This window comes from Bos indicus x Bos taurus, chromosome 28, assembly GCF_003369695.1.
Source record: "Bos indicus x Bos taurus breed Angus x Brahman F1 hybrid chromosome 28, Bos_hybrid_MaternalHap_v2.0, whole genome shotgun sequence".
In the NCBI taxonomy this organism is placed as follows: Eukaryota; Metazoa; Chordata; class Mammalia; order Artiodactyla; family Bovidae; genus Bos; species Bos indicus x Bos taurus.
The window spans coordinates 15,429,401-15,450,368 of record NC_040103.1 but is presented as its reverse complement, the minus strand read 5'-3'; the positions used below and the strand labels follow the sequence as shown (position 1 = coordinate 15,450,368).

The 20,968-nt window shown below is 40.8% G+C and overlaps 1 protein-coding gene across 2 annotated transcripts; it reads left to right on the top strand.

Moving 5' to 3' along the window:
• The first annotated feature begins 3,525 nt into the window (after nucleotides 1-3,525).
• Nucleotides 3,526-20,470, top strand: MRLN (myoregulin). Of its 2 annotated transcripts, none has more exons than XM_027530908.1 (3): nucleotides 3,526-3,651; nucleotides 17,710-17,843; nucleotides 20,240-20,470. In XM_027530908.1, the coding sequence occupies exon 3, from the start codon at nucleotides 20,260-20,262 to the stop codon at nucleotides 20,398-20,400; it is 141 nt and encodes a 46-aa protein (XP_027386709.1). In that variant the 5' UTR covers nucleotides 3,526-3,651; nucleotides 17,710-17,843; nucleotides 20,240-20,259; the 3' UTR covers nucleotides 20,401-20,470. The 2 variants fall into 2 exon arrangements, with proteins under 2 accessions (XP_027386709.1, XP_027386708.1); XM_027530907.1 differs by having other exon boundaries at nucleotides 3,533-3,651; nucleotides 17,733-17,843.
• Nucleotides 20,471-20,968: the final 498 nt, after the last annotated feature.

The window sequence follows — 20,968 nt, the reverse complement described above, 5'->3', positions numbered from 1 at the left end:
CAACTAGAGAAAAGCCTGCACAGCAATGGAGACCCAGCACAGCCAAAAATAAATACACTAATTAATTAGATTATTTTTAAAAAATAGTTATTTGAGGTGGTTTACAGGGAAATTAAAAAAAAGAAGAAATGATGTATGTAGATCATTTGCATAAATCAGGTCATGCCAAGGACTACAGGCAGTCACCAAGCTCCAGGACCAGATAAGAAAAAATCTTCCCTGAGAACCTGCAAACCATCCCTTAGAACCATCATCCCTGGTGGCTCAGATGGTAAAGCATCTGCCTACAATGCAGGAGACCCGGGTTCAATCCCTTGGTTAGGAAGATCTCCTGGAGAAGGAAATGGCAACCCACTCCAGTATTCCTGGCTGGAAAATCCCATGGATGGAGGAACCTAGTAGGCTATAGTCCATGGGGTCACAGAGAGTCGGACACGACTGAGCAACTTCACTTCACTAGAATCTACAGAAGGAGGATGGCCCTGCTGACACCTCAATTTCAGATTCTAGCCTCCAGAACTCTGAGACAACAAATTTGTTGTTCAAAGCCACACAGTTTATGACATTTTGTTAGGACAGCCCTAGGAAACTCATCCAGTTAGTAACCCATGGGATTAGATAATCACATCAGACATAAAGACCTTAAAGAAGACAGGAAAGATCATCCCCCTCATGTTACTGCTCTAATGCTTCTCACACTGTCCCAATGCAAAGAATCCTCCTTCATTCAATCCTCAGTTGAGGAGCTGAAGGAACTTCCTGGAAAAATCTCAGAAGAGGAACCAAAGAGAAATAGGAGGGGCCTCGCAGAAGAGCCAGAGGAAAGTCACCTTGCCTGGAAGAATCACTGTAACTCAGCATGTCATGTGAGATGGCCGTCCAAAGCCTGAATGAAGATCCCAGATCCCTAGGACACAGAGGCTCAGAGAAGCCAATGTGAAAACCTAGGTGAAGATGGCCTGGTCCACGGGAGGGCTGCCATTCAGTCTGAGACATGGCACCAGCAAACTGTCCGAGACAAATCCAGATTTAGGTAAGGGGGAGTATTTGAAAGGACTATTGTAAGTGTTTGCCACAGGTTGGAGGAAAGGCAGGCAGTGGACAGTGGCTCTCTAATGTGGAGGAGAGTTTCAGTTTTGCAAGATGAAAAAGTTCTGGAGATCTGTAGCACAATAAAGTGAGCGTACTTAACATGACCAAACCACACACTTAAAAATGTTTAGGGTGCTAATGTTTATGATATGTGCCTTTTACACAACTTAAAAAAATACTCAAAAAAGAGAAAAGACTTATAATATGGGGAAGGGGCCAACTGCAAAATAACACGTTGAACAAGATTGCAAGCATCTCAAAGGTCAGGTGAAAAATGGCTTTTTAAAAAATTTTGTTGTTTGTCGTTCAGTCAGTAAGTCATGTCCGACCCCGCGACCCCATGGACTGCAGCACGTCAGGCTTCTCTGTCCTTCACTGTCTCCCAGAGTTTGCTCAAATTCATCTCTATGCTATCTAACTCTCTCATCTTCTACTGCCCCCTTCTCCTCGTGCCCTCAGTCTTTCCCAGCATCAGAGTCTTTTCCAATGAGTCCGCTCTTCACCTCAGGTGGCCAAAATATTGGAGCTTCAGCTTCAGCATCATCAGTCCTTCCAATGAATATTCAAGGTTGATTTCCTTTAAGATTGACTGGTTTGATCTCCTTGCTGTCCAAGGAACTCTCAAGAGTCTTCTCCAGCACCACAATTCAAAAGCATCAATTCTTCAATGCTCAGCCTTCTTTATGGTTCAACTCTCACATCTGGACATGACTACTGGAAAAGCCATAGCTCTCACTATATAGACCCTTGTCAGCAAAATGATGTCTCTGCTTTTTAATACACTGTCTAGGTTTATCATAGCTTTTCCTCCAAGGAACAAATGTTTTTTAATTTCATGGCTGCAGTCACCATCCATAGTGATTTTGGACCCCAAGAGAATAAAGTCTGTCACTGCTTCCATTTTTTCCCCAAAGGGGAGTAAACAAGCCTGGAAGGAGCTGGATGTGGCCTATGGGGTGAACTAGGTGATGGCTGGACCATTGATCAGGGAATGTCCATGTTCATGGTCAGCTTTTGGGCTGGGGGAGGATGATTAAGGAAGGGTTGTTCTGAATTATGCTGATTCAGGTTGAAGGTGGGTCAAATGTCAAGGGCCTGGCTGGAGAGGAGACGCCCCAGTTGAGTTTGAAAAAAAGAATAGTTACCAGGCCTGAACCAGGGTGGCAGCTGGATCCTTACAAATTGGACATTTGATGAGCGTTTGTTCCCTTCAATTCTGTATCTTTATATAATCTAATAACTTTTGTGTGATCCTCAGCTTTCTTTTAACACTTCAGACAGATGCAGAACCAGTGTTTAATGTAAGTTAGATCATGTAAGTTAGAAGACAGGTAGTTCTTCGTCTGAATAATTTGGTGTCAGTGGTTAGGGGAAAGGAGGCATGCTGCTGCCAAGTTGCTCCAGTCGTGTCCGACTCCATGCGAGCCCATAGACAGCAGCCCACCAGGCTCCCCTGTCCCGGAGACTCTCCAGGCAAGAACACTGGAGTGGGTTGCCATTTCCTTCTCCAATGCATGAAAGTGAAAAGTGAAAGTGAATCGCTTAGTCGTGTCCGACTCCTAGCGACCCCATGGACTGCAGCCTACCAGGCTCCTCTGTCCATGGGATTTTCCAGGCAAGAGTACTGGAGTGGGTTGCCATTGCCTTCTCCGAAGGAGGCATAGACTCATCATAATAAAGGGAAACCTGTAGAATTCAAGTTCAAAGAATAGAAATAGTCATGACCTGGCTACTGGTTTACAGCGGGTCTTCCCTTTTGAAAAACTATCAACTATTTCCAAAAAAATCCAAGGGAAGCATAGACTTAGATTTTTTTGGAAATAGTTGATAGTTTTTCAAAAGGGAAGACCCGCTGTAAACCAGTAGCCAGGTCATGACTATTTCTATTCTTTGAACTTGAATTCTACAGGTTTCCCTTTATTATGATGCTGTCACAATGCACCCCTCCCCCAACACACATACATGCACTTTGCCAGGAAAGGTTTTGGGATTATTTGTGGGAGAGAGACTGACACGCTCACAAGAAAACAAACCTTAACATATTGATAATGTGCATTTGAAAATCCATCTGTTTATGTATTTGAAAAAGAGGAAATTCAACATAAACAAAGCAAAAATTTGTAGTCTGAGAAGATATTCAAATATTAATATCCATGGAAAAGAATTGCTCAGAAGAACAAAGGAAAGCTTGACGTTGCTTGAGTCATGACATTTTCCAAGAGAGTAAGATAGTAGAGAGTGGTTAGTTGATATTGAACTTTTAGCACCTTTGACATGAGTACTGATTGTGGAGGGACCCACCCCTACTCATGGGTTATTTGCACTCCTCTGTGGGCCTAAGGGTATTTTTGTCATCATTTATCCCACCTGTGTCTGTCTGTTCCTCCCCACTCGCCTCCTCCCATGACAGCCTGGCTCATGTTTCTCAGCAAAGCGCTAAGCCAGTTATTAATAACAGCCCAGCAAGTCTCCAGAGCCACCTAGGAGCAGATGGTGTTTTTCACAAAAGAAAGAGATCATCTCCTTGACTTTGGACTTCGCTTATCGAACCCCTGAACAGTAAGTTGTTTTTTTTTTAAGTGGCCTTTTAAAATGTTGACAAGAGGAAAGTTTAGCAGAAGTCTTGCTTGGTTCTGGTAGGGGAATACAGGAAGCTCAAAGACTCTGGAAGACTATTTTCTCTCCTTATCTTTCAATGTCTCTCCAGTTTTTATAAGGCTGGTTATATGATCTAATATGAATTAGAATCCTATCCCCTCCATTTCCTTCTGGATTAATAAAGGCAGAAGGAGAAGCAAGGGATTAATATGATCTCAAAGCTTGACCCAGCCTTGTGGTCATGCCAGATATTAATATTTATTAATAATTATTTTATATTAATTATTATTATTAACAGCATTTCTGTCTTTCTGTGTCCCCTCCCCAAAGAGAGGATGTCAGTGATTTCAAAGAGAAGTTTCACATATGGAAAGTGTCTGCAGGGGAATATTGGACTGGACACTTGGGTCTTGTCTGTCATTTCCCCGTGTTTGAGATTTGCTGCAGAGAGAGGGTGTCTGTCATGTTGCTTGAATTTATTGCCTTCTTGAGTGTTTACCAAAGGCTTTGTCCTTGAAGCCTTTTTTTTTTTTTTCTTTTGAAATAATGGTTGTTTCTGAGAGTCCTGAAAAGTAGGTCACTGTGTTTTCAGTCTAGAAAAGGAGGACCCTGAAGCTGGGGCCTCGCCCAGCCCTCTCAGAAAAGATGAAAGCTGACACTCCAGTCCCTCCTCAGGATTACAGACGAAGAGAGTTTCTGCTTCGGTTACGTATGTTCAGTCCTCTTGAACACGTGCATCAGGCTGCTAAATAAGAGAGGCATCACTGGAACTGGAAGGAGGCAGATGCTGGCTTGGTACTGAGGCCTGGCTCAACAGGCTGTGCGACCTTAAGCAAGTAGTCACCCTCTCTGAGCCTCAGTTTCCTTGTTTATGAGATGAGAGTTATAACCTCTTTGATAAGGTGGTGGGTTTTACTCACCATGTTTCTAAGTGGCCGAGTATGGAAACATTATTGATGAAGTCCCTCATTTGAATTTTTTCTTGAATTTTCTTAACCTAGAACCTCCAACGTGGTCTTTGATGGGAAAGTTTAAACTGTAGGGACAATAATTGGCTTTCGGTGCTTTTAATAACTTTATCCTTAGGATCATATCAGCCATGGGAATGCTGAGGATGGGGCCATTGGAGGATGCCATATGGTAAGCAGTTCGGGACATTAGGCTATGGCTAAACTACAAGAGATAGTGAAGGATGAGGAAGCCTGGCATGCCGCAGTCCATGGGGTTGCAAAGAGTTGGACATGACTTAATGACTAAACAACTACAAGATCAACGATGCTGGGGAAACTTTCAAAACAATTTCAAAGCACAAGCTATTGTTTTAATAAACTTTTCTGCTCTTCTATAATCAGCATTCTGAAATTTTTCTTTTGGCTCCATGCTTCTGTCATTCTGAAAGATCTGGTTACCCCACTTCCTAGCTCCAATTCTGTGTCTGGATGAGACAGAAAGGAGGGTTGTTTCAGACAATACCTACTTCCCAAAGTGTTACCTTGTATGCTCAGGAGACAGGATGAGATTTTTGTTTTCCACTGCAAGCTTTCATTCTGCAAATGTTTATTTAATTCCCACTATGTGAAGACACAATGCTAGATTAGCAAAGGGTCAGTAAACTCAGAATAAGGTAGGAGAGAGAAGTCATTTCATGAGCAACTGATGTAAGTCAGAATGGCCTTGATCCATGGTACATGAGAACTACAAACAGTGGGCCGGCATCCCACAGGGCCACCATTTCCAAAACTTATTCACTGAGGATGGGTATTATCATCAGACCTTACCTTGGAGAGCTGTGCATTCTTAGAAAACAGCTCATTGCTTTTCAGTGTTCCTCCCTGGGTTTACCTTCTAAGCAACAAGCTTGGGAGGCACAGAAAAACTCACCATGAAGCTGAATCTCAACCTCCCCACCCCAGTTTTTTTGTTTTTTGTTTTTTTTTTGGAGTACCGGTTTTGTTCCAAAGTGAAAGTGAAAGCTGCTCAGTCGTGTCCAACTCTTTGCAACTCCATGGACTATACAGTTCATAGAATTCTCTAGGCCAGAATACTGGTGTGGGTAGCCTTTTCCTTCTCCAGGGATCTTCCCAACCCAGGGCTCGAACCCAGGTCTCCCTCATTGCAGGCAGATTCTTTACCAGCTGAGCCACAAGGGAAGCCCAAGAATACTGGAGTGGGTAGCCTGTCCCTTCTCCAGCAGATCTTCCCAATCCAGGAACAGAACCAATGTCTTCTGCATTGCAGCCGGATTCTTTACCAACTGAGCTATCAGGGAAGCCCCAGCCCTGTGCTAAATGCTAGAAATTTAATTTGGCCTTAGGAGAGGTTACAGTCTTTCATTGAACCTGAAATTCTGTTACTCCAACCTGGCCATCTGCCTTCTCAGCTTAACTTGACTGCAAATAACACTTAGCTGGCCTCAGAAATCAAGTATTAGATTAAAAAGACAAAACTGCTAGCAGTGAATTTAGGCAAAGGAGTGTGTGTTGCAGGCCAAGAAAGTAGTTTAAAAGGTTTTCCTGAATGCTTTTAAGAAGTCAAACAGGTCCAGAGACCTCCCCTCCACTCGCCAAACTTAGGAGGACACTTGTTTCGATATGAGAGCTCTGCAGATAAAACCCCCAAAGCCAACAAATAAGCACCCGGCCTCAGCTCCACTCCTGCTTCATCACACCATGGAAGGTGTCATGTGGCACTGCCCTGTGGGGTTCCGCAAGGAAGCTTTGTAGGGCTGGTCCTCGCCACAGCTCTGGACAGTTTGGCCTCGTAAGACTGCGCTACAGCTGTGATTCCTGGCAAGGGTTGGGGAACTTGGCAGGGAGAAGGTTGAAAACATTTTGATTGTTTTGGTTCCAGAATCTTTCTTAATGTTAAGTGCCTGTAACTGAGTAATTTATGTCTTCTTAGGGGCAATGCAATCTCCTATTTGGTTTAGGAACAGGGTCTTGGAAAATTTCAGCTTTCAGGAGTCTCGGTACTGGATGATTAAGAGGAGATGTTTGTTCATAGGTAGAAAAACTGTTCATTTTAGGGCTGGAATATTTACTCAAGATGTGGGAGGCAAGGGACTTCTCTGGTGCTCCAGGGGTTAAGGCTCCTCACTTCCAACGCAGGGAAGGTCCTTCCCTGGTCAGGGAACTGAGATCCCACATGCTGTGTGTTCCTGTGTGCTCACTCAGTCGTGTCTGACTCTTTGCAACCCCTTGGACTGTAGCCCACCAGGCTCCTCTGTCCATGGGATTTCCCAGGCAAGAATACTAGAGTGGGGTGCCATTTCCTACTCCAGGGGATCTTCTTGATCCTGAGTCTCCTGCATCTCCTGCATTGGGAGGCAGATTATTTACCACTGAGCTACCTGGGAAGCCCTGCCACATGCTGTGCACATGGCCAAAACAATTAATTAATTAATTAATTAATGGTCATATATGGCTTGGGAAAGCCCAGATTGGACAGATATTGACATGGAGAGAAAGCTTGAGAACTACAGTCGAAGAGGAGGAGAACAGAGGGATTCCACAGAGGTCTGGGACCCTCTCTGCACTCCTAGGGGTCAGGTGGACCCTCATGGAGCTCTGCCAGGCCAGACAGTGCCCTCTGGCCCACATCTCTGCGCGTCTGTCCCGGCTTCCTGGGGCTTGCCATCTCTTAAGTCCATCTGAGTCCCCCACCTCCCTCCATCATTGTCGGACTGCAGGAAGTGTCCACCTTTTTGACTCTCAAGCTTCATCATATCAACCATTCTTTTATCTGTTGCCAGGCAACATGCTGGGCTCTTAACTCACCTTTTTCTTTTGACCACCGCTGAGATGCTGCAGTGGCTAAGGCTTTGAAGCCAAACTGACCTCCATTCAAATCCCTGGTCATCCCCTGGAGTGTGATCTCAGATAGCTCCCTGAGGTCTCTGGTCATCAGTCTCTCCAACTAAGGAAATAGAAGCATTAGCGCTCACCTCATGTGGCTTTATGAGATTAAAATCAGAATATGTGCAGGCCCTTCTTAACTACAGTTATCAATAAAATCCTTTCAATCCCATGCAAGACTGGTTACGTCTATCCAGATGAGATAGCAGGTGAGGTTAAATGTCTGGTCAATGGCTATCGTGCTAATACCAGCCAGAACCAGGATCTCAAACCAGTTCCATCCGGCTCCACAACCTTCCTGACCCCCAACGCTCAACAGAGCATGTGTTTCTGTCTCCAAGCAAAGTCCACTTTGTCAATTCTGGCAAGTCTTACCTCCCAAGTTTCCAAGTTCTCCTTGTGGCTTATTTTATCCTGGACATTGGCCTTCCCTTGGCCTGAATCAAAGCAGCTGGGAGGTGTTGAAGGTAGAATAGCTTCAAATAGCCAAGTCTGGTGAAATGCAGAATCCAATTTATCATAAATGTATCCAAAACTTGCTGAGGCAATTAATATGGCAGCTCAGAAGAAAAGTAACCATGTGACCTCAGACAAGTTACTGTACTTCTCTGGGCCTCGCTTGTCAAATGAGAAGCTGGAAGAAATCTCTAATTTCTTTGCCAGTGCTAACATTTCTGTCATAGTTGAGATTTTTTCACTACAGTTGTTTTTCCTAGCTAGAGAAAGGTCTCCTTGAAATCATATTTTAATCAAGAAACTAGGTTTAACAATCATGCTCATAATCACTTCAGTGTAAAACCATATGCCATTTATAATTATTCTCATTCAAGCTTTCCCTGTACAATGCTCATATTATTGATGAGTTAATTTCTCAGATATCTGTTAAATTCTCTTCTTCATGTAATTCTTCACATAATTAATTCAGAAAATGCACCTTGAACTCTGTTTTGGAAACTTACAGAATGCACAAAATCCTTGTAACTATTGAATATGCCTGATTTGTTAGTTAACTTCTGAATGACTCAAAATTAAGGAGTTGATGTCTCCTATCCTACCAGGCTGTCATCTGTTTCTAGAATCTTAAGGAGACAAATCACCATTATGCTGGAGAAATAGTAACTATCCCAACAGGACAGTTCCATCGTGAAACCCTGTAGGCTGGTACAAAAGTTTTGTTCTCTTCCAACATTTGACCAGGTCTCATAATTACAGGCCAAAAAAAAAAAAAAGAAAAACATCAACAAGGTATGATTCCTATATGATTTCTCAGGTTTCTAAAAGATAAATTTCGTTAAACATAAATTTTGTGGGAGAGAGACATTTTCTGGAGACAAAATTGAAACTACCCAACTTTGGGATTTTATTTTTGAAATTTTGGTGGTAAAAGTAGACTTACTATATGTGTTTTTCTTGTTGTAGTTGTCTTTTGAGCAAAATGAACTTTCAGTCTTCCAAGAAAGCTTCTGCTTGATGTGCAATTATTAAATCAATATTGTTAAAAATGATTAACATCAGATACCATGATGCAGTGGGATTCAGGATGGCTAAGTCCATCCCCACTTTCTAGGAAGACAGCAGCTGCCCATGGGGGCTGCATGCAAATAACCATAATACACTATGGTGAGTTTCAATACATTCCAGATAAGTGGACACTAAATGCTGCCAGAGGACATCAGGAAGGATCACAGAGGAGATATGTTGGGCTTCAAAGGATGAGTAGGTGTGTGACAGTTTTGCATGTTTGGATACCTAAAGAGAAACTGAGAAAACTGATTCATTCAAGGGGTACCATCTAGGAGGTGATATGGTAGCGTATAACTGATAATCATAGTTACCCTTGCCTATTAAGTGTTTACTCCCTAGGCACAAGTATTATCTCATTTAATCCTCACACTGCCCTAAGGAGTGGCTACTGTCCTTATTGGGCTTCCCAGGTGGCACAGTAGTAAAGAATCGCCTCCCAATGTAGGAAACACAAGAAACTCGGGTTCGATCCCTGGTTCAGGAAGATTCCCTTGGAGTAGGAAATGGCAACTCACTCCAGTATTCTTGCCTGGAAAATTCCATGGACAGAGGAGCGTTGTGGGATACAGTCCATGGGGTCACAAAGAGTCAGACACAATTGAGCGTGCACACACACACACACGCACACACACAGTTATTGTCATCCCCATTTTATAGAAGTGCTAACAAACAGAGGCACAGAGAGTTAACATGACTTGCCCAGGGTCTCATGGTAAGTGGCAGATCCGAGTCAAATACCACCAATCTTATTCCTGACCCATCTCTCAACTACCAAGTCCTGGAAGCATTCTTGTTATTTCTCCATCCAGCTAATGTTAATAAGATCAAGAGGAGAAATTCCCTGGTGGGCCAGTGGTTAAGATTTCTTGCTTCCACTGCAGGGGACATGGGTTCAATCCCTGATTGAGAAACTAAGATACCACAAGCCGCTGGCACAGCTGGAAAAAAAAAAAGATCAAGGGGACAAACTTGTCGGTCATAAGATGATCAGTGGGTCGATAACAAAACGAATAATAGGAGAGAATAAAATTGCAGAGAGTAAAAGCTCATAAAAAACAGATTAAAAAAACCTGAACTTTCAGCTAATCAGGTTGTTAGATAGTAAGCTTGCAGTAGTGGCCTGTGAAAGATCCATTTATAAAGAGAAGATGGTTTTGATGTGAATAAAATTGGCTGTTGTAAAAGTATTCCAGCAAATTCAGGGTTATCAGGCCCAGAGGGGTAACTGCAAGACTATCCATCCCTTTGTTCACCCAGCAGTTCACATATACAGAAGGGAGTCAGGACTAAAGAGAAAGAATGGCTGTTGGTAATTACATGTGGATATTTCCATTTCGGTCCGTTTCATTTGAAAACATTAATAAATCCATGCAGTTGAAACAGAGTGGCATCTGGGGGCTAAAGCTCTAGGTTACTAGCGTCAAGGCTCTAGCTTCGAACCTTGGGCAGTTCTCCATGTCCCAGTAGGGCCTAATCACAACTGGGCACATACTAGACCCATGATAAATGGCTATTATTATACTTTACTTAAACGTAAAAGTGAAACAGGTAGTTGCTCAGTCCTATCCAACTCTTCATGACCCCATGGACTGGAGCCTGCCAGGCTCCTCTGTCCATGGGATTCTCCAGGTAAGAATCCTGGAGTGGCTAGCCGTTTCCTTCTCCAGGGGATCGTCTCAATCCAGGGATTGAACCCAGGTCTCCTGCATTGCAGGCAGATTCCTTACTGTCTGAGCCACTTTAAGTGACTTGTTAAGCAAGAGTGGACAGATTTCAATTGTGTCTCATTTTTCTATTTGTGTCTCTAGGGAACGTCTATGAATGTTATCTTGACCATTAGATATTGATGGAAACAAGTAGGATTAGCAAATTCTTATCAAAACAGAAAATATTTTTGAAATGTGACTCATGTGTTTAAGACTATAATCTTGAATCCAATGAAAAGTGTTTTTCTTCTGATTGAAAAACAGACTTTGCAAAGTATGTTCTCTTCTTTGTCTTGACCGAGACTCCACGCCTAATAAGTGGAAATAGTAGAGGTTGGGAGAGATTGAGAAATGTGTGAAGTCTTAGGACAAGTAATAATTTTATGTAATAGAGGGGGTTTTACTGGTTCATTTGCATGTTTTGATTTTCCTAGGGGACCAAGTTCAGTTCAGTTCAGTCGCTCAGTCATGTCCAACTCTTTGTGACCCCATGAATTGCAACGGTGCACTTTTCTTGGGGTCCCAGGAGTCTCTACAATCTACAGGATTCTAGAGATTTGAAAGGCTAGTGCCTACAAGCTGATGGCAGGGTAAGAAACAGAGAATGCAATGAAATTCAACCCCCAGAGACCAAAAGTGACTACTACTAGACATTTGTCTAACTTTCTTCGTGGGACACCACTGTTCAACCATTCAATAAACAGATTAATTTGGGTTAGATTATTTGGACTCTTGGTGGAGTCAAAAGAGAATATAATAAAGACAGGTTTTGAAAACTAGATAAGAGATTATTCATACTACTTTCAATATAACTTTCTAGAAATTAATTTCTACAAAATAAATTGTTTCTCATTGCCTTTTGGAAATAGGGAAAAGAAAGGTATAGAGAGACATTCAAAACATAGGGGCAATTATTTGCAGGCATCTGAAATTTCAACATGAAATATGTTAGGCCCCAAGTAACCTGGATGTCTTATATCAGAAATTGGAGTTAATGTTATTTTAGCTAGGATTTTTAAATGTTGTATTCAAAATAAGATCGTTCCACTCAATACATTCTATTACACATTAAGAAGCATGCTAACTTGTTTAAAATTAATCAACTTATTTTTGAAATGTGTTTATTCAGTGCATGTTTTAGCCAATAAAAAACACTACAAATCATCTTTTTTTCTGAAAATGCTGCTGTGAAATAGCCATTCCTCCAAAAGAATGTTCCTAAGAGAAAAAACACATGGTTACCAAGCTTCTAGCATAGCAAGGACTAATCAGGCAAAATGTAAATCAAGCATCATTTAATCCTCAGTAAAATCTGAGTGTGCTAGTAAACTTGTGGTGGTACAGATTCGAGTGCTTCCACTGATTTAGTTCTAGAAACAGATCTAACATTAAGGAGAAGACCCAAACAGGAACCACCCACATTCCTGTTTTTCATGAGCATTTTGGAATGAAGCAAGAACATGTTCTTTAGCCAAAGAGATTTAATATAAACTCAAGAAAAATGAAATGGGTCAGTGAAACATTTTAATGAAAATGCATAATTTATTGGATTAAGTGTAGGTTACATATTTTCATTCACATCTCTCACTGATACATTTAATTTTCCCGAGTTCATATTTGTTAAAATGATTTGTTTGACAGAGATAGAATCATTACTTTTAAATAGATGGACAAGAAAGAGGACAGGGAGTTAGAAGACTATTTTCTTTAGTGTTCTGAAGTTTCATAAGTGACATCCTTTAAATGAAAATGTGAGAAGTGAAAGAAACAAAGGGGAAAAAATCACATATAGTCCTTCACCCAAACTTGACAACTATAGCCATTATTGACATTTGTAGAGAATTCTCTGGCTTTTTAAAAGAATATTTCAATTGTGTACATACCTAGAGAAAGGCCTATAAAATTTCTATGTGCAGTTTCAGTTCAGTTCAGTCGCTCAGTCGTGTTCAACTCCTTTCGACCCCATGAATCGCAGCACCCCAGGCCTCCCTGTCCATCACAAACTCCCAGAATTGACTCAGACTCATGTCCATCGAGTCAGTGATGCCATCCAGCCATCTCATCCTCTGTCGTCCCCTTCTCCTCCTGCCCCCAGTCCCTCCCAGCATCAGGGTCTTTTCCAATAGTCAACTCTTTGCATGAGGTGGCCAAAGTATTGGAGTTTCAGCCTCAGCATCAGTCCTTCCAGTGAATACCCAGGACTGGTCTCCTTTAGGATGGAGTGGTTGGATCTCCTTGCAGTCCAAGGGACTTGCAAGAGTCTTCTCCAGGACCATAGTTCAAAAGTTTAGGAAGTAATTAAAAACTAATTATCAACATAACCACCACCAAGGACAGAAAGTGAGAATTATAAAAATAAAAGAGATTTCCCCCGTGGTCCAGTGATGAAGACTCAGACGCAGTGCTTCCGCTGCAGGGAGAACTCAGATCCTTGCATGGCGCGTGGCAGGGCCAAATTTAAAAGAAAGAAAGGAAATACTTCTGGAAGCTCTCCACCCCTTCCATTAACACCACCACCATCCTGATTTTATGATAGTCAGTCCTTTGCTTCACTTGATCAATTAATCACCTACACCATTGCTACCCATATTACGTACCCCTAAGTCATACAGCTTTAATTGTTTTCCTACTTTACATAAATGTATTTACCATGTGTTTTCTTTTGTATCTTCCTTTTAAAAACTCAATATTATGTTTGTAAAATTCACCACTATTTTTTTCATGTAGCTGTAACTTAATTTTCATTATTGTATAATATTCCATTATATGGATTTATCTATCTACTAATAAGCATTTGGTTTGTTTTTAAGTTGCTGCTGCTGCTTTTGCTAAGTTGCTTCAGTATATTACAAATAAAGTTTGAATGTGTGTCCTGGTGTGAATATCTATGCTTGTATTTCGGGTATATACCCAGGATTGTAATGACTGGTCCTCAGGTATTGGTTTTCATCATACTTAAATATTTCAACATGATTTTCTAAGTAACGTTTCTATTATTTCATAGTTGTAATAATCATCATTTTCTTGGATAAATAATTTTTCAGTTGTGTCTGAATTTTACAGCCTGGTCTTTGCAAATAAATTCACTCCTCCACTTTCTAATTTGTTTGTAAAAGTGACACAAAATCTTAAAACTTATAAAATTTATAGCAGATATAAAATCTCATGAAGTATTGCCTCTTATGCAGAAAGAAATTTTGTTTGTTGTACTATGGAAGATAATGAAAGATATATTTAAAAAATAATTTTAGGAACTTTCAAAATTTAAGTTATATTTGACACAAACATTGTGTAAGTTTAAGGTGTACAGTATACTGGTTTGATATGTTTATATTGTAATATGACTGCCATGGTAGCGCTAGCTAACACCTCTTCATGTCACATGATTGTCATTTCTTCTGTGCTGAAAGCAATTAATACCTAGTCTCTTAGCAAGTTTAATGTATATAATACACTTTTACGACTATGCTCACTGTACTGTATATTACCGCTCTGGAACTTATTTGTCTATCAGTGGCACATATGTAACCCTTAAACAACATCTCTTCTCTTCCCCCCACCCCCTGAGAGCTATTGTTTTAGATCAGATCAGATCAGTCGCTCAGTCGTGTCCGACTCGTTGCGACCCCATGAATTGTAGCACGCCAGGCCTCCCTGTCCATCACCAACTCCCGGAGTTTACTCAGACTCATGTCCATCGAGTCAGTGATGCCATCCAGACATCTCATCCTCTGTCGTCCCCTTCTCCTCTTGCCCGCAATCCCTCCCAGCATCAGAGTCTTTTTCAATGAGTCAACTCTTCGCATGAGGTGGCCAAAGTACTGGAGTTTCAGCTTTAGCATCAATCCTTCCAAAGAAATCCCAGGGCTGATCTCCTTCAGAATGGACTGGTTGGATCTCCTTGCAGTCCAAGGGACTCTCAAGAGTCTTTTCCAACACCACAGTTTAAAAGCATCAATTCTTCGGCACTCAGCCTTCTTCACAGTCCAATTCTCACATCCATACATGACCACAGGAAAAACCATAGCTTTGACTAGATGAACCTTTGTTGGCAAAGTAGTGTCTCTGCTTTTGAATATGCCATCTAGGTTGGTCATAACTTTCCTTCCAAGGAGTAAGTGTCTTTTAATTTCATGGCTGCAGTCACCATCTGCAGTGATTTTGGAGCCCCTCAAAATAAAATCTGACACTGTTTCCACTGTTTCCTCATCTATTTCCCATGAAGTGATGGGACCGGATGCCATGATCTTTGTTTTCTGAATGTTGAGCTTTAAGCCAACTTTTTCACTCTCCACTTTCACTTTCATCAAGAGGCTTTTTAGTTCCTCTTTCCTTTCTGCCATAAGGGTGGTGTCATCTGCATATCTGAGGTGATTGATATTTCTCTCGGCAATCTTGATTCCAGCTTGTGTTTCTTCCAGTCCAGCGTTTCACATAATGTACTCTGCATATAAGTTAAATAAACAGGGTGACAATATACAGCCTTGACGTACTCCTTTTCGTATTTGGAACCAGTCTGTTGTTTCATGTCCAGTTTTAACTGTTGCTTCCTGACCTGCATACAGATTTCTCAAGAGGCAGATCAGGTGTTCTGGTATTCCCATCTCTTTCAGAATTTTCCACAGTTTATAGTGATCCACACAGTCAAAGGCTTTGGCATAGTCAATAAAGCAGAAGTAGATGTTTTTCTGGAACTCTCTTGCTTTTTCCATGATCCAGCAGATGTTGGCAATTTGATCTCTGGTTCCTCTGCCTTTTCTAAAACCAGCTTGAACATCAGGAAGTTCACGGTTCACCTATTGCTGAAGCCTGGCTTGGAGAATTTTGAGCATTACTTTACTAGCGTGTGAGATGAGTGCAACTGTGCGGTCGTTTGAGCAATCTTTGGCATTGCCTTTCTTTGGGATTGGAATGAAAACTGACCTTTTCCAGTCCTGTGGCCACTGCTGAGTTTTCCAAATTTGCTGGCATATTGAGTGCAGCACTTTCACAGCATCATCTTTCAGGATTTGAAAGAGCTCAACAGGAATTCCATCACCTCCACTAGCTTTGTTCGTAGTGATGCTTTCTAAGGCCCACTTGACTTCACATTCCAGGACGTCACCATCATGATTATCTGGGTTGTGAAGATCTTTTTTATACAGTTCTTCTGTGTATTCTTGCCATCTCTTCTTAATATCTTGTGCTTCTGTTAGGTCCATACCATTTCTGTCTTTTATTGAGCCCATCTTTGCATAAAATGTTCCCTTGGTATCTCTAATTTTCTTGAAGAGATCTCTAGTCTTTCCCATTCTGTTGTTTTCCTCTATTTCTTTGCATTGATCGCTGAAGAAGGCTTTCTTATCTCTTCTTGCTATTCTTTGGAACTCTGCACTCAGATGTTTATATCTTTCATTTTCTCCTTTGCTTTTCACTTCTCTTCTTTTCACAGGTATTTGTAAGGCCTCCCCAGACAGCCACTTTGCTTTTTTGCATTTCTTTTCCATGGGGATGCTCCTGTACGATGTCATGGACCTCATTCCATAGTTCATCAGGCACTCTATCTATCAGATCTAGGCCCTTAAATCTATTTCTCACTTCCACTGTATAATCATAAGGGATTTGATTTAGGTCATACCTGAATGGTCTAGTGGTTTTCCCTACTTTCTTCAATTTAAGTCTGAATTTTGCAATAAGGTGTTCATGGTCTGAGCCACAGTCAGCTCCCGGTCTTGTTTTTGCTGACTGTATAGAGCTTCTTCATCTTTGGCTGCAAAGAATATAATCAATCTGATTTCGGTGTTGACCATCTGGTGATGTCCATGTATAGAGTCTTCTCTTGTGTTGTTGGAAGAAGGTGTTTGTTATGACCAGTGCATTTTCTTTGCAAAACTCTATTAGTCTTTGCCCTGCTTCATTCCATATTCCAAGGCCAAATTTGCCTGTTACTCCAGGTGTTTCTTGACTTCCTACTTTTGCATTCTAGTCCCCTATAATGAAAAGGACATCTTTTTTGGGTGTTAGTTCTAAAAGGTCTTGTAGATCTTCATAGAACCGTTCAACTTTGGCTTCTTCAGCATTACTGGTTGGGGCATAGACTTGGATTACTGTGATATTGAATGGTTTGCCTTGGAGACGAACAGAGATCATTCTGTCGTTTTTGAGACTGCATCCAAGTACTGCATTTTGGACTCTTTTGTTGACCATGATGGCCACTCCATTTCTTCTGAGGGATTCCTGCCCGCAGTAGTAGATATAATGGTCATCTGAGTTAAATTCACCCATTCCAGTCCATTTTAGTTCACTGATTGCTAGAATGTCGACATTCACTCTTGCCATCTCTTGTTTGACCACTTCCAATTTGCCTTGATTCATGGACCTGATGTTCCAGGTTCCTATGCAATATTGCTCTTTACAGCATCGGACCTTGCTTCTATCACCAGTCACATCCACAGCTGGGTATTCTTTTTGCTTTGGCTCCATCCCTTCATTCTTTCTGGAGTTATTTCTCCACTTATCTCCAGTAGCATATTGGGCACCTACTGACCTGGGGAGTTTTTCTTTCAGTATCCTATCATTTTGCCCTTTCATACTGTTCATGGGGTTCTCAAGGCAAGAATACTGAAGTGGTTTGCCATTCCCTTCTCCAGTGGACCACCTTCTGTCAGATCTCTCCACCATGACCCGCCCATCTTGGGTTGCCCCAGGGGCATGGCTTAGTTTCATTGAGTTAGACAAGGCTGTGGTCCTAGTGTGATTAAAAGAGTGGTAAATGTTTGCCCTGTCAGGAAAATTCTAGAATTCTGTTTGACTTTTCTGTGAAAGGTGTAGTTTTTGGCTATAGTTTCTGTAATCCACTAAAATTTACGTATGACCTTTTCTCAACTTCTTTGAGAGTTTTTCCACGCAGGCTCCCTGACTGTCCACTTCAAAGACTACATCACCGTTCAGTAAAGGCTTTTAATATGCTTTGACACAGGAACCAAGCTTGCTAAGAGACCACCTGTTCTGAATGCACTTTGTCCCAGGAAGAGCAGCTGGAGAGAAAACCGAGGAGCAGCATTATCTACCGTTACCTGGATTAAATCAGGTGAGAAGTGGGTTTCTGTGCACTCTTCAATCCCCATCACTCATCTGGTCTTACCCTTGCTTCCTATTCTGTTTCTCTCTTACTGTAATTGGATAAAATTGAAGGTACCCCTCGGAGTACAGACTGAAGAAACACAAGCTGGAGGTGGAGGAAATACGAGGCAAGGAATATCACTTTGCAAATTCATGTGTTATTCTTACCCCTTGTTTCCCAAACATGGAACAAGGAATTGTTGAACTTAAGGGAAATTCTAGGTGTTTACTTTGCCAATGTGGGCTTCCCTGGTGGCTCAGCAGTAAAGAATCCACCTGCAATGCAGGAGATGCTGGTTCCATCCCTGTTGGGAAGATCCCCTGGAGAAATGGCAATCCTCTGTAGTATTCTTGCCTGGGAAATTCCATGGACAGAGGATCCTGATGGGCTCTCTGTGGTCACAAACCACCACCACCACCATCACCACTTGCCAATGATTGCTGCCAAATTTGGGGCAAATCATCCCCTCCTTTAGGGAGGGGTTAGTTATCACAGAGATAAATCAAGAGGGAGAAGGTATCAATCAAAAGAGGGAGAAGGTATTTGTATACATCTCATTTATCTCCCTGGAGAAGGCAATGGCACCCCACTCCAGTACTCTTGCCTGGAAAATCCCATGGATGGAGGAGCCTGGTAGGCTCCAGTCCATGGGGTTGCTAAGAGTCGGACATGACTGAGTGACTTCATTTTCACTTTTCACTTTCATGCATTGGAGAAGGAAATGGCAACCCACTCTAGTGTTCTCGACTGAAGCGACTTAGCAGCAGCAGCAGCATCTATCTCCCTGTTTCTCTTTCATGTTCTCTCCTAAAACTCTACCTGCCTTTTTGGGCTTGAGCAAAAAATAGCAGAAAATATTTTCCCACCCCAATCTTGCCACTTTTTAAAAGTATTGATGCTCATTTTAAGTTGAGTGTATATAAGGGACTTGGATACAAGGCTTTGAAAATTACTTAACTCATTTGAACTTACATTCCTGGAAAAAGGAGTTGGAAATGGTTCTAAATTCCCTACCTGACAGGCATTCAGTAAAACATTCTAACAGTGTGCTCAACAGACTACAAATTAATACCTTTTGCAATTCCATAATACTTTAAAAAATTCCAGATATTTTTAAAAAAACTGATTAACACAGAAAGTAAATGTTAGTTGCTCAGCAGTATCCAGCTCTTTGCAACCTCATGGACTGTAGCCTGCCAGGCTCCTCTGTCCATGGGATTCTCCAGGCAAGAATACTGGAGTATGTAGCCATTCCCTCCTCCAGGGAATTTTCCTGACCCAGGGATCAAATCCAGGTCTCCTGCATTGCGAAGGGATTCTTTACCATCTGAACACAGAAGTGTGGTGGAAATGAAAATATTTAATGTCTTAATAAGTGACCAAAATAACCAGTCCATTCTAAAGGAGATCAGTCCTGGGTGTTCTTTTGAAGGAATGATGCTAAAGCTGAAACTCCATTACTTTGGCCACCTCATGAGATGAGTTGACTCATTGGAAAAGACTCTGATGCTGGGAGGGATTGGGGGCAGGAGGAGAAGGGGATGACAGAGGATGAGATGGCTGGATGGCATCACTGACTCAATGGACGTGAGTCTGAGTGAACTCCGGGAATTGGTGATGGACAGGGAGGCCTGGAGTGCTGCAATTCATGGGGTCACAAAGAGTTGGACACAAATGAGCGACTGAACTGAACTGAACTGAAAATATAAGAAAGAGGATTTTGAGGAAAGATCAAGGAAATGAAATAAACCTTTTGTTGTTTAATTTTTAAAAATTTTATCACCTGCCTTTTTGCATGACTTCAAATTCTTATTTCCTGGTAATACTGGCTATAGGTTAGAAAAGTGGCAATTTCACTGATTCCATAAAAATGGTTATAAGTGACTTTGCAGAAAAGACTTCAAAAATAAACTGATAATTTATAACATTGGGAAGAGAGTGGTAATTCTGATAGTTCTTAAGCTTTTAAAAAAATTTTTGCTTATTTTTTTTAAAGAAAGAAAGACAAGAGAATTCTCTAGTGGTCCTGTGGTTAGGACTCTATGCATTCACTGCTGCAGCCCAGATTTGATCCCCTCTTGGATCCCACAGGCTTCACAGCTCAGCCAAAAAATAGACAGACAAATAGAAAATTCAATGATTATGACTTAAGATGGTCAGAATTAGTGGATAAAAGTTCGTTAATTCATTAAGGAGAAAAATATTTTAGTTCATTGATTGGTTACTAAAATGTACAAAGTCCTGACTGAAAGACATGTCTTGATCACTGTTTCTTTACTGTGCAAATTATTAGATTGAGTTTAAAAAATCAGGATTACAAATGTGTTTATTTAAGGATATTTTCTCTTTATTTTACTTCTTAGGAAGCAGAAGCATTTTGGATATGACGTGTAAAAATTGGATATTAATTTCTACTACTACCCCCACAAGTCTAGAAGATGAAATTGTGGGAAGACTTCTAAAAATTTTGTTTGTAATCTTTGTTGACTTCCTGTCTATTATATATGTTGTTATAACTTCTTAGAAAACTGATTTCCTTTACTTTACTTGTGAATTTCATATTGAACTCCAGTGAATAAAATTTTATAATTTAATACGTTGAGTGATTTTAATTTGATGACATTTCCAGTTATTCTAGAAGCTAATAAGACATTGCAATAAAAACAACATTGTCTGTTATTTAGAACTTTATGGTTTATAAAACATTCACATAAATTGAAATGGAATTTTTTTTCAAAAATCTATACTACTGTCATAAATTTCTTAATTTATGAATTTAAGAATTTATGAATTTATGAATTTAAGAATCAAAAAATTCTTAATTTTTACCATGATTGATTGATATAGTTAATAGATTGACTACAATGTGTACAATTATGAGTGATTTTTTTTTTATTACGGATGCATGCCTATGTGAAATTTTATATGGTTCTATTTTTAAATTTTTACTTTGTTTTTAAAATTTATTTTATGAAGTGTAGTTGATTTACAGTGTTGAATTAATTTCTACTGTACAGCAAAATGTTAAATTGTACATATATAACATTCTTTTTCATATTCTGTTCCATTATGGATTATCACAGGATATTGAA